This window comes from Meles meles, chromosome 2, assembly GCF_922984935.1.
Source record: "Meles meles chromosome 2, mMelMel3.1 paternal haplotype, whole genome shotgun sequence".
NCBI classification, from domain to species: domain Eukaryota; kingdom Metazoa; phylum Chordata; class Mammalia; order Carnivora; family Mustelidae; genus Meles; species Meles meles.
Genome location: NC_060067.1, coordinates 107,575,397 through 107,588,858, shown reverse-complemented (window position 1 = coordinate 107,588,858; position 13,462 = coordinate 107,575,397). Strand labels below are relative to the sequence as shown.

The following is a 13,462-nucleotide window of genomic DNA, read 5'->3' as shown; positions in this document are numbered from 1 at the left end:
ATATAATCTAGAAAAATATTTGCTTAAAAAATTAGTTGTGAAATTATTGTTAGTCATAAAATTGCTAACTATATTAATAAAGTATATCTGGGGCCTTCTGTTCTTCATGTTTGTAAATAAACTATAAAAGAAGATGTGGATCCTAAAGTTGAGATAGCTTGAGTTTTGAACCAGACTTTATCACGTACAAGTTGTGTATTCGTGAGCAAACGACTTGGAACTCTCTGGACTTAAGTTTCCTTGGTTGTAAAATGCAGACAGCAGTTCCTATGCCATAGAGCTGTATGACAATAAAATGAGTTAACATAGGTCAAGTATCTAGAACAGTATCCACCATGTAGTAAGTACTACATAAGCTGGCCATTATCAATATTTTCATCATTGTTGTAAGAGAGAGATCAAAGTATTCATACATACACAAAGGAATCCAAAAGTCACTAGACTAAGAACTTCCTTTGTTGAGGTGTCCCTTTTCTTCTCCATCATTTCTCTCTTTTATAGTCCTTTATACTCAGGTCAGATGTGCTCACTCAGACCAGTGACTTCACAGGCCATCACTAAGCCGACCAATCTCTAGCCTTGACCTGCACTCTGGCACTAAATGCGTGCATGTCACTGCCTACTGAACATCCCTCTTTGTGGGTCTATGTCGATGTCTCAAACTGACCGTGTGAGAAATTAAACCTGATCCTCACCCCTTGTTTCCCCTTAAGGAAACTTCTCCTTCCGGTCTTCTCCATCCTGTGAAATGGCACAACCATCTCTCCAGTTTTAGTGGCTCAAACCTATATTCATTCTTCCCAACCTCCACATTCAGTTAGAGGCAAGCCATTCTAGCACAGTTTCCAAAATTCATCCTGGATCCCATCACTTCTCCCTCTGCCTCACCCACCTTAGTCGAAGTCCCACCATCTGAGCACCAACCCCTGGAAACTGCCTCCTGACTAATTTCCTTGTTTCTACTCTTACCCCACTATCATCAATTCTTCAAACTTCAGGTACAATAATCTCTTACAAATCCAAACAAAATCGTGTGATTCCCCCGTTTAGAACCTACAGTGTCTTCATACCACATTCAGAACAAAACCCAGTCAACTTCCTGTCCCCTACTAGGCCCCAGCAATCATTTCCTTCTATTCTCCCTCCTGCTTACCATGTTCCAGACGCACATGCTTCCTAGCTGTTCCTTACATACACAAAGCTCATTCCCAAGCTTATGCTGACCATTCCCTTGACCGAGAATGTTCTTTTCCCAGAGAAGATCTTGCCTTGGTCCCTCCCCTCAGTCAGGACTCTGCTCAAAAACAATCTCAGCAGAAAGGCCTCCTGTCAAAACTCACATTTGCCCACTGTTTCCTTCTATTCCTTACCTACTTTATTTTAGTTATCACTCTGAAATTACATTATTTAATTGCTTTTTTTATAGACATTTATTATTTCTCTTCTCCATTATACTGTAAGTCCTAAAAGGGCAGGGAATTTTTCTTGTTGACTATTGAATCCCCAATACCCAGAACAATGCTTGGCATGTCATTCAATAAACACTTACTGAATGAATAATGTACAAAAAAGAATGAGAATTAAAATGCCATGTGGGTCAGGTTAACAATTTGAGGATACCAAGAAACTGCACATAGATGGCAAATAAATGATTCACTGCATTTGCAGAAGAATTTTTTTTTTTTAAGATTTTATTTATTTATTTGACAGACACGGAACCACAAGTAGGCAGAGAGACAGAGAGAGGGAGAAGCAGGCTCCGTGCCAAGCACAGAGCTCGATGCGGCTCCATCCCAGGACCCTGAGATCATAACCTGAGCAGAAGGCAGAGGCTTTAACCCACTGAGCCACCCAGGCGCTCCTGCAAAAGAATTCTTTAAAAAAAAAAAAAAGAAAAAATAATTCTTCTACATGTTTAAGTGTGTCAACCATATAGTAAGCACACACTTGTTTTCTTCTATTTTAAAATTTCTTTGCAGCAGATTATTCCTTTGAAATACATCTATGGCAATACTGTAAGAGGCACTTAAAATAGTCACTGGCATTTTCTTTCATTTATAAAAATTAAAGCAGTAATAACTCAGTACCTTAATATTTAATCTAGAACCATGCTATTCCCTATCCCTTTACTGAAAATTACAGATAAATTGACAAGCTTTTAAATAATATGAGAAGCATAGGTAAGGGAAATTGATCAATTATGAGCCAAATAGTTAATGTCAATTCAACATGAGCAGTATAAAGCATGTTTTATTTAAAATCAGGAATTGAGGGGGCATGTGGGTAGCTCAGTTAAGTGTCTGACTCTTGACTTTCGTTCAGGTCATGATCTCAGCATTGTGAGATCAAGCCCCACATCCGCTCTGGGCTGAGCATGGAGCCTGCTTAAGATTCTCTCTCCCTCCCCTCCGGTCCCTTCCCCATCCCATGCACAAACTCTCTCCCTAAAAATAAATAAGTAAGTAAATAAATAAATAAATAGGTAAATAAATAATAGAATTAAGTCAAATATTGCATTTTACAACATTTTTAAGCAGAGAACCACAAGTATAATTTTGACTCCACAAATAGAAGAGCACAGTTCATGAAGTTTAAATGAGTTCCAATTATTCTTACTCTAAATACTTTCAGAATATAAATATTTTACAAAGGGCCTCTACGTAGATTAATTAAAAGCAATAAAGCAAAGAAAGCAGCATGTTAATTTAATTTCAGACCAGCCTATAGACTTTTCAAACAAACAGGAGAAAAAACTTCCAACATACCTTCTGAAATATTTGGTTTGGTTTTGTGTTTGGGCCGATCCTCACAAGGATGAAAGTTCAATTGCTGTAAGACTGCTGGACAGATGACAGAGAAGTTAGAGCTGCTTATCTGAGTAGCGTTTGAAAAGCCATGAAGGGAAAAGATCTCTTCAGCTGATAAACACTGAAACAGGATAAACAAAGTAAACATGTATGTGTTAATATAGTAAAAGCATGCCAGCAAACATACTTTAAAGAGACAGAGAATATTTCATTGAGACACACAATTCTATACCCTAAAATTTTAAAACAGTCCCTATTTCTATAAACCTAGAAATAAGAAAAAATACAAAAAAAAAAAAAAAAAAAAAAGAAAAAGGAAAAGAAAAGAAGAGAAAAAGAAAAAAGAAAAAACCCAAAAAACAAAAAGTCCTTCTTGATCAATAGTCTACTTATGGCTCCCAAAAAGGTAAGAACTGGGTTGGGAGTTTCCAAGTACATTAAAAGTTGACCAACAGCTTTCAAATCAAAAGCTTTAAGAAGATTCTATATTCTCAATATCTCCTCTCTGTCTTTAGACTGGCTCTTTTGTGCAGGCTACTGGAGTAACTCCGCAACATTTCTTGTAGACAAACACCTGGCTCCCTTACAGCTTCTTAATTAAGAAATTCGTCCGTGCTTCTAGACAGCAACAATAATTCCAACTTAAAATACTTGTTTTAAAGTATGTCTTTAGCACATATGGTTACTTGATAAAATATGTATTGTTCTCAATGACAGTGGGTAGCTTTTCTCCTTATACAGGTTTTGAAAATAGTACTAGGCTGCTTAGAAATACATTAACTATTAATAAAATTTTTAGGAAAAAATTCTTTATGAAAATCACTTTTAAAAGGTATCGTTTTATTTTTGGGCATATTTTAACTATAAACAACATATCATCCATATACTTACATTATGAGAATATAAAAGAAATTAAATGTGTTACAGTGGTTAATAATCATTTTAAGAGTTACAGACTGTGAAAAATATCCATTCACTCAAACAGAAGAGTCTATCTTTAATAAGTACAATTCAGAAAAGTTCTTTGCATGCTTCAGCCAATATTTAAACCCCACTAAGATCTTACTTGGCTTTGTGCGACAGACTGGACTGCGTTCTCCCCCAAAATTCATATATTGAAGCCCTAACTCTTAATATAATGATATTTAAAGTTGGAGCCTTTGGGAAATAATTAGGGTTAGATGAGGTAATTACAGTGGTGTCCTAGTCCAACTAGATTAGTGGTCTTATAACAAAAGACACCAAAGAGCTTGCCTGCCCTTTCTCTCTCCACCAGAGCAGACAGCTAGAAGGCAGCCATTTGCAATCCAAAGACAGACCCTTTACCAGACAGACATTGACCCTTCTGAGCCCTCAATTTGGACTTCCTGCATCCAAAACCATGAGAACACTAACTTCTATCGTTTAAGCTATCCAGTTGATGGTATTCTGTTACGGCAGCAAGAGCTGACTAACACTCTATGCATGGCATTTGAGAACTCGAAAGCTGGTGTAAACTGTTTGATCATGAAGCTCTGCGATTCCCTTCGCAACAGAAACAATGAAACTAAAAATATAAGATGCGGGTAAAAAGAGATCATTCACGACTGATTACTAGATGAAAAACAATACACCAAGATGTGTGCAGGTGTCAAAATAAAATTGCAAATGCCTTAAAGAAAGTTCATATTTAGACTTCTTTGTTTTTTTAATGCCCAAGTACGTGCCTAAAGCTATTTCTTGTCCAAGCCATGACAATGGGTTTGGATTTATGACAATGATAAATGGGTGTGATAAATGTGTGTCATCTGTAGAAGAGGACACACCACTCTCGATGCTCTGTTAACAGTCTTCCCTTTGGCCTTGGCCAACTAGGGGGATAATAAGCTAATGGAAGGAGAAAATAGCTCGACTGGAGGAAGCAAAGTGGGAAAAATTTCTTTGTTACCATGAAGCCGCCCAGGAGCATAATGGCTAGACTCAAACATTAGAGTCCATGTAGTCAAACTGCCCACAGCCATGATTCCAGGAATAAATGGGTATAGTAGCATAAACATAAAATGGTACTGTTCCCCTACAAGGAAGTCTTAACCTACTTGGACTTAAAGTTCCTCCACCTCTAAACTAGGATGAAAATGGGAACCCGCCCATAGATAATTTCCAAAGTCTTCTCAGAATTAGCATACTAAGACTTCCTAAACCTTGAAACTGTTTTAAGCAGTTCTTTTCAAACTCAGATGGTGACTCATTAGTGGGTCAAGAAATCACTTACCATGTCACAGTCAGCATTTTGTAAGGAGCTAAAAATATAATAGAAACTACAGAGCGTGGCCACACCTCACAAGAGTAAGTGTTACGTAGTGAGACTTACTCCAGTTAGACAGCAAGCACACAACTCCTAGATCACAATGTAAAATTCATTTTTCTTTACTATAAATGGCAGTGAAGAGTTTGAAAATCACTGCCCTCAAAAATGTTTTAATTGTGCATCGCACATCATTAAAGACACTCTCCTCCATACAGTTGGGGGGAAAATCGTGTAGCCAAGGAACATATAATCAGTACTGGAAAATAGCTTATTGGAATCTTGAAGATCTGTGCAGCATCCATGTAGAAATTTTGGCTGGACAGGTCATCGTGGATAATAACACCTGGACAGTGGCAACTGCTCCATCTCCAGAAAGAACAAGGAGGTGGAGACATGACAAAACTGTAGGCCTCGCCTAACTGAGAAAGAGACTCTTAACTATGGAGAACAAACAAACATGGCTACCAGAGAGGAGGTGGGTGGGTGGACGGGGGAAACAGGGGATGGAGATTAAGGACTGCACTTGTCGGGTTGAGCACCCAGTACTGCCCGGAAGTGCCAAATCACTAAATTACACACCTGAAACTGCTGGAATTTAAATAAAAACTAAAAAACAAAAAACAAACAAAAACAAAAAAACCTCCACACCTTGCCTAGAATGAGGACAGACAATTCACAGAATCCTAGCAGTGTGGCAAAACTCAGTTAATGGCAGGCCTGATTTATTTAAAATATTTTGCTATCAGCCAGCAAGTAGGATGCCCATAGCTTTATGCAGCTGCCCAGTCCGCTTTACAATCTCAATTTCCATAATGCTTTGATTTAACAAAGTTGAACCGGCAACAAAGAGAGCAGTTGTCTAAGTAAGGGCGGTGTTTCCCAGGGCAAGGACAAACAGGATGAGAGCCCAGTGCCCGAACACTGAGGTGACAACAAAACCGGTGGAACCGTTGAGGAAGGTCAAACATCCTGTCAAACACACCCCTTCGCCTCCAAAACAAACAAGGAATAAAATATGAAACCAGCAGGAGCCACAAGGGGAGGATGATGAGCCTGAATAGTACGTCTTCATAAAACCCCTGAGCTTTTTTACCATGTGCTTTACATTTATGGACTGAGCTTTTTTCTTTCCATCCATCTGTTTTTACAACACCCCTATTCTCAAGAGTACCACCCTGCTGTTTGCTGCAGCCCTTTTGAGCTTTGTGCTCCTAGAGGCAAACTCCAGCCAGCCGACTCCCTAATATTCAGTGGGTTGATGTCTTAAAGATATTTTCTCAGTGTCTGACTTAAACTCCTTGAGTCTCTTGCCACGTTAAGGTGATCTTAAATCTCAAATGGGTCTTCTACAGGGGAAGTGCCAAAGGAAGGAATGAGTAGAGATAAGGGGGTTGAGGCTCATATCATACACGTGATCTCAGATTATATTTGAAATCATTTAACCAAGGAGTTCCATGCACTTCTTCTACTTCCCCTGCTCCTTTTACCTCACCAATTCTTACTAGCCAGAAATTTTTGTTTTGTTTTGTTGTTTTTGCATCTTTCCCAGACATATCTTTGTGGAAATGCTAATACAGGGAGGGGACGGGGCAGGGTTGAATGATAAGGACCACCTCCTCCTCCAACTTTCTGTAGAGTTAAAATCTGCTTGTGATAAATGCCAAAGAGAAAGGCAAGATTTGAAATTACCCAGCGTGGGAAGCCTGGGTGGCTCAGTTGGTGAAGCAACTGCCTTAGGCTCAAGTCATGATCCCAGAGTTCTGGGATAGAGCCTACACTGGGTTCCCTGCTCAGCGGAGAGTCTGCTTCTCCCTCTTCCACTCCCGGCCGCTCTGCCTACTTGTGCTCTCTATCTCTGTGTCAAGTGAATAAATAAAATCTTAAAAAAAAAAAAAGGAAAGAAAAGAAATTACACAGTGTGGATAATGATAAAGGCGCTGAACTTGACTAAATTTAAATTTGGTCAGGTTCCTCTAAGCCCCTGAAGCCTTAGTCTTGCATCCATCCGTATAAGGCCTGCACTGTCCGGTTTTAGCAAGAATTCTGCTAAGTTATTTTACAGAGAATACCCACCTTTGATATCTGATCACCCTGGCCTGCCTTCAGCAAGAATCCTATTAAGTTTGCTTAACCCAAATCCCTCCCAGCCACCCACGATGCTTCCCCATAGTAATTTTCCATTCACTGACCCCCACCTGCTCCATGGCTATAAATCCCCACTTGTCCATGATGTATTTGGAACTGAGCCCAGTCCGACACTGAGGTCCCTTCTCCTCTACTGCAGCAGTTCTTGAATAAAATCTGTCTTTATCACTTCAACTACTGTTGTACTATGCTACAAGTATCTTAAGCATGTAGTTGTACTATGCATTGCATAAATGCTTTTCTTCATTCAACAAATATTTCTGGAATCATAAAAGTCTGGGTATAATATTGATGGGAGGAGGGAAAGGTGGGGGAAGCTGAAGGATGACAACCAAGAAAGAAAGCGCACAAAGGTTAAGTCCTAAGATTCTCCATCAAGAAACCTAATAATTGTGGCAGAAATAAATCTCACACCCATATCCATAAAACCAGAGAAAAAGTGTTAAATTCATAAACATAATGATAAAAAACTAGGAATGTTTCTATAAAAGAGAAATGATATGCGGAGGAAATTGTCAAAAACAACTTTGAGGTTAGACCTCCCAGTAAGTAGACAGAGGATATTGCCACGGGTGTGACTGGGGGACCTCAGAAAAGAAACACATCTGGGAGGTTGATGGCCACTTTGGTTTTAGACATTTTAAGTAATAATGTCTGTGGGATACCAGATGAAAATGGCGAGGGAGTTTTTTCTGAGAAAGGTAGAGGCCAGAGATAAGGATGTGGCTGTCTTCTGTGAGGAGATAAGAGATGAGTGGGAGGGGAGGAGATCATCAGGAGACAGAGTACAGAAAGCAGAGAAAAGCTTTAGGAATATATAACTTCATTTGGGCAAAAGCAGCAAAAAGAGCCAGAGAACAAGAAAGAGCAATATAAGCACCAAACAGAAGAAGTCATCTAGGCCAGTAAAATGCAGTGAATGCCTGTTGGTTTTGCCTGCCTGAGATCCCCATCATCCAGTAACGGACCACCTTCATGCCTCGAGAGCCTCCTTCCACGTGAAGTACTTGGGGCTGACCAGGGAACATGTCTGTTGTCTGGTAGAGCTTTTGGAAAAAATCTTTTTGGACTAGGATTACTGTGATCTGGCATTTCCTCAGGCCATTTTTCTAGCGCATGAAAGAAGGTGAACTAAGGCACAGAGACAGGTTTCCAACACCATTGTTAATCCCCTAGATAGACCTGTGCCTGAAGCTAGACTGTTCAGCGACCTGAGACAATGAATGGCCTTTGTGACTTAAGCTAATTCAAACAAAGAAGTTTTTTAACCTACAAATGAAAGAGTCCTGATTGATACATAAAGTAATCATTCAAAAGACATTTTCAAAGCTAGGAAATGAATGCTACATCCAGAACTTACAGGGAAAACAGAAAGATAAGCTTTTCCACTCTTTAAATCTTCTCCAGTCTTCTTATTCTCAACACATAGACCATTTTCTCTAGTCAAATGACACAGATTAAATAATACAGAACACTCTGACCACCTGATCCCACACCCATCGTGCCAAAGCCTTCACACCACACCAGAAGTGAAATATCATCCCATTCAAAAGTCACCCCAAAGATGGTTTCAGATTCTGTTTTTCCATGAATTGTGCTTTTGTGGAAGCTGAGCAGTTCACGTACACAATAAGGACACTGCTGGGTATGGTTGTGCTCTCTTATAAGAGTCAATGTAGGGAGAGAGTACCTTATAATGTACTTAAACTCAGGGACACTCAAAATTAAAATGAAACACCTAGTCCTATCTTTTATTTACGATGTCAAGTAACTGAGCCACACAAACTTTAAATTTCATTACCAGGCCCCCAGAGAAGCCAGGGGTAAAATTGGAATTAGAATCCACATCTGAAAGAGCCCTGTCTCACCCTTCTCTTTCAGTGACTCTTCTACCTTGCCTTGCTCTGCACACCTGTTGTTTTATAGCAAGAACTCTAGCTACCTTCTGGAACTTGCCATATATGGAGCCGAGATGAAAGCCAAACAACTCATCCTTCCCCAGACCCCAAGTGAATGACTCATCTGCTGTTCTTTGAACAGGTAAGAGTTTGAATAAGAATCCAACGAAAATGTCCATTGGTGCTACTCTCATCAAAACCAGTCCCACTCCTCCCTCACTGCCATTCCCATACTCATTCACCAAGCACACGTCGATGACCTCTGGGCCAGGTGTTCTGAAAGGTGCTGAGAATAAGACATGGCTCCATCTTCAGTAAGCTCACCATTCAGAAGACAAAACATATACATACAAATTTATAGCTATACAACAATGTAAGAAGGAGAATAGTAAAGAGACACGCAAGCTATTGTGAGGTTAGAGACCTGGGAAGGCTTCCGGAAGAACGAGATACATGTGCTGAGTCCAGAATATTCGTTCAGTGCTTCTGCTGGCTGGAGAGATAAGACAGGAACCACAAAAACTTACATTAGGCAGAAAGCAGTAATGCAAGTAAGTATGTGATCAGTTGACAAATGAATTTTGTAGACAATAGTTATTATAGGAGTACTGAGAAGCACAGAAAAGCTATATTCGTCTAATCCCCACATCAATTACAAAAGTAGATTTAAGGAGAAATCTGGCATGAAGAAATCAGTATCTTAGAAAACTAAGTTGTCCAAGATGAAATAACTTATAACTGTTAACAACAGAATTCAGACCAATGTCTTTTTTGTGTGTTTTCTGACTTCTAAGCCCATACTCTTGCGGCTATACCCTTACGTTTTATTGATCGAACATGGATAAGAACATAGATAATAAAAGGACCATTTAGACTGGGGTGAGGAGTATATCTGTTGCCCCTAAAGTGACTTGAGTGATAGAGTTAAATTACTCTTACATCATATTTAGCATTATACCCAAAGATAGAGCTCAAAAACACTCAAAACGTCAGCCAGATTTTCTCACCGTGCTGAGAATTAAGAAGCAAATGCATCATGGTTTTGATTCTTTGCCCTTCAAAGACTCCTTCTACCCATCACCCAAACAGTAACGCTGGGCACAATGGCCACACCAGCGCGGCAGACGGCCTGGAATCTGGCACAGTCCCCTCTGCCACCAATGCCTGGCTGCTGACACTGCCATGAAGTTTTCCTGCAACAGGATCATCAAGCCTAGAGTACCTCCATGTGTGCCATTTTTCAATGCTTTGCTTCCCTGTCACTGTTTCAGAGTCAGTGTTTTTGTAGCTCAGGCGGAGAAGTCAACAGGTTAATTTATCCACCCGAGCTACCATCACATAACAACACTGGACTATGACACCAGTACGACTGACATAGGTTGTCAGGAACATATGAAGAGGAGGAAAAGGTGAAGATCCAAAATAAGTATGTAATGGGAAAGAACCCTGTAGAATCCTTGAGACCATATTTACCCCAGTATTCACGAACCCTAATATTAATAATATAATATTGTGTGCCTGGCACACAGTAGGGCTCAATAAATACTTGTTGAATGAATGAGTGCATAAATGCACGAATGAACTCCTCACTCATCTTCATGGTATTTTTAAAAGCCAATTGCAAAAACATTTCAAGTTCACAGTAGTAACCTAAATGAAATTACAGGAAAGTAAGCAAGTGCAGAAAGTGACATATACAGAAAAGTGTTTCATATATGGCAACTAGCCCAAGTTCCCAGAAGAACAACTCAAATACTTAAATGTTTAAGGAGGAATTTGAGTTTAACAGTGCGGAGAGGTACATTTTTGACCCTGAAAGTGAACAGTCCCATACACTTATCCTTTCCGGGGTGACTGCACGAGGTCACAAGCAGTGGCAACACACAACACACTGGCCCCAGGAGTGTTCGAAGTAAGAGTGACTGAGAATACCACTTCCAGATTTGTTACTGATGCAGTAACGGAACAACCAAACCTTAGTCACAAGGAACGTGAGTACATACCACTTCTGAACCTCCTTGATATTGCTCAACGCAAAAATGCACTGAGTCACACTTACCAACAATCTCTTGAACTTTTCCCTCTTACTTTCCTTTCCAAAGTTTTCTCAATACTATTTTACCAAGATAAGACAGACTTTTTGAAGGTTTGGGCAAAAAACATTCCAGACAAGTGATCTCTAGTTTTAAGAAATGGCTAATCAAGTGATTCCCGACTCTCTTTTCCTGATTCGTTTTTTTTTTCATTTTTCCCTCAAGTTTTTCTTATGCTTCTTACTTACACCACTAGAGTGCTCAGGAAGTCCCACCCGGAATACACACAGACACACAAAGATGCAAACACACACATGCACATACGTGCACATGTTCACATTCACTCTCCAAACTATTCCTTAAGAGGAGACAAAAAGGGCCTTTCCTACATATGCTATTTGAAGAAAGACACCTTGTTTTATGAAATACCATTCAGGGAAATAAGAATATTATGAAACAATATGCATAGAGTGACATCATTGCTATGAATAAGGTTAGAGAAAACCTGGAGATGTATGCTTCAAAATCTTAACAGTGTTTACCTTGGCGTGGCGAAATTATGGGTGATTTTTATTCTTTCTTTTCTGTTTTTTGATATTTGCCAATGTTTTAGACAATGTATATGTATTCTTATCTCAATTAAAAAAATAAAGTTAAATCATGGGAAGTTTCTTAAATCTCTTCTTCTAGGTTCCTCCAAACACAATTAAGTCAAGTTGGATTTTTTTTTCTTTTTCTACTAAAGCAAAAGGAATTTTAGATCTATGATACACTTTTAAAAAGAGGTTTACAAAGTTTTCTGATTTTACCATAGCTATTGACATATTTCTCAATCCTGTCCCATCCACATTCAATTTCTTAAGGCCCTCTCACCCCTAAAAGCCCGGCATGGTATCAAAGCACAGACACTCAGTCTGGACTCTTACCTTTCGGACCCTAACCTGTCTCCAGATGACAGAAGCTACCCTAGTTTCCATCACCTGTAGGATGACCTTCTTGTATTTGCTGCCAGGCTCAAAAAGACTTTGAGCCTTCCTGCTCACCAAGGGCTCCCACTCAGTCCCTCCAGGATTGAGGTGTAGAAGGTATGACTGTTCTCCAGGCAGGGCTGGGGAAAATGCCACCCGGGGTGAGCCCATCCTTCAAAGTCATTTCACCACTGCACACAAGGAATGACCTTATCTATCACAGCCCCAATTTTATGACAGTCCTTTAGCACAGTGGTTCTCAAAGCATGCTCCAGGGAGCCCTAGGGGTTATCAAAACCCTTCCAGAGAACCTATAAGGTTAAACCTACTTTTATAATATTACTAAAACTGCATTTTCCTTTTTCACTTTCATTCTCTTCTGAGTGAACAATGGGCATTCCGGAGGCAATGTGATATACGTCCCAACAGATTGAATGCTGCAGCATATATGAAGACACAGCTGTCTTCTACCAAGCCCCGATATTAAAGAGGTTTGCAAAAATGTAAAACAATGCCATTCTTCTCATTAATTTTTTGTCGTGGGGAAAACAGTTGTGTTTTCATCAAAAATGTTAACATGGTATGGACTTATTAATGTTATTTTTAATATGTTAAATATTTAAAATTTTCCTCAACATTAAATTTTATAATGGTAAATATCAATAGATATAAACCACATTTACTAAAGGTCTTTGGTGTTCTCAATAATTATTAAGAGTACAAAGGGGCACAAACTTTTGTCTGCACATGAGAATGACACAGAGGTTCCTATATACCACTTAACTGACAAGTTGGGAACTTCTGGTAGATCTTACCTAATGTATCTTTCACCCTGTTCATCCTATATTCCCATAAGATGGTTTCTGCTGATAATTTTCATTGCCACTCTTCTACTCAAACTGGCTCCCCACACAAAAACAAGAAACTTCTCTTCTGCCAAAAGTCTAAAATCCCAACACTGAAGCTATTTCCAATCTTCCTTTGTCCCTCTACCAACCTGAAAAGCATATCTGAACCCTCTATTCTAATAAAAAGTTTTAGTAAGTCTTATAATATGCCTTCACCGTGACTTTGTGGGCCCTGCACCCCACACTTAGAATGCTGATGTATCTCCTCTCGAAGAACCCAAATCCAATCTGTGCTAACATTTGGCCCTCACCTCCTCTACCTAACAGGGCTATGCTCACCAGACTACTACACCCACAGTGTTTTGGGAATTCACTGTGTACCTCTTTGTATTATCATCTGTTCGTGAAAATGGGTATCTCTTTAATAAGATCACATGAAGATCTAGAATGGATGGACGTGTTCCTTTTCTATCTTT

The 13,462-nt window shown here is 39.5% G+C and overlaps 1 protein-coding gene across 1 annotated transcript in view; it reads right to left on the bottom strand.

The window, feature by feature from the left end:
- SLC39A8 (solute carrier family 39 member 8) overlaps window positions 1-13,462 on the bottom strand; it is an 80,243-nt gene that overhangs the window by 54,774 nt on the left and 12,007 nt on the right. The window contains exon 2 of the mRNA XM_045998497.1: window positions 2,766-2,928. Coding sequence (XP_045854453.1) covers window positions 2,766-2,928 — 163 coding nt within the window. The remainder of the gene's footprint in view (window positions 1-2,765; window positions 2,929-13,462) is intronic.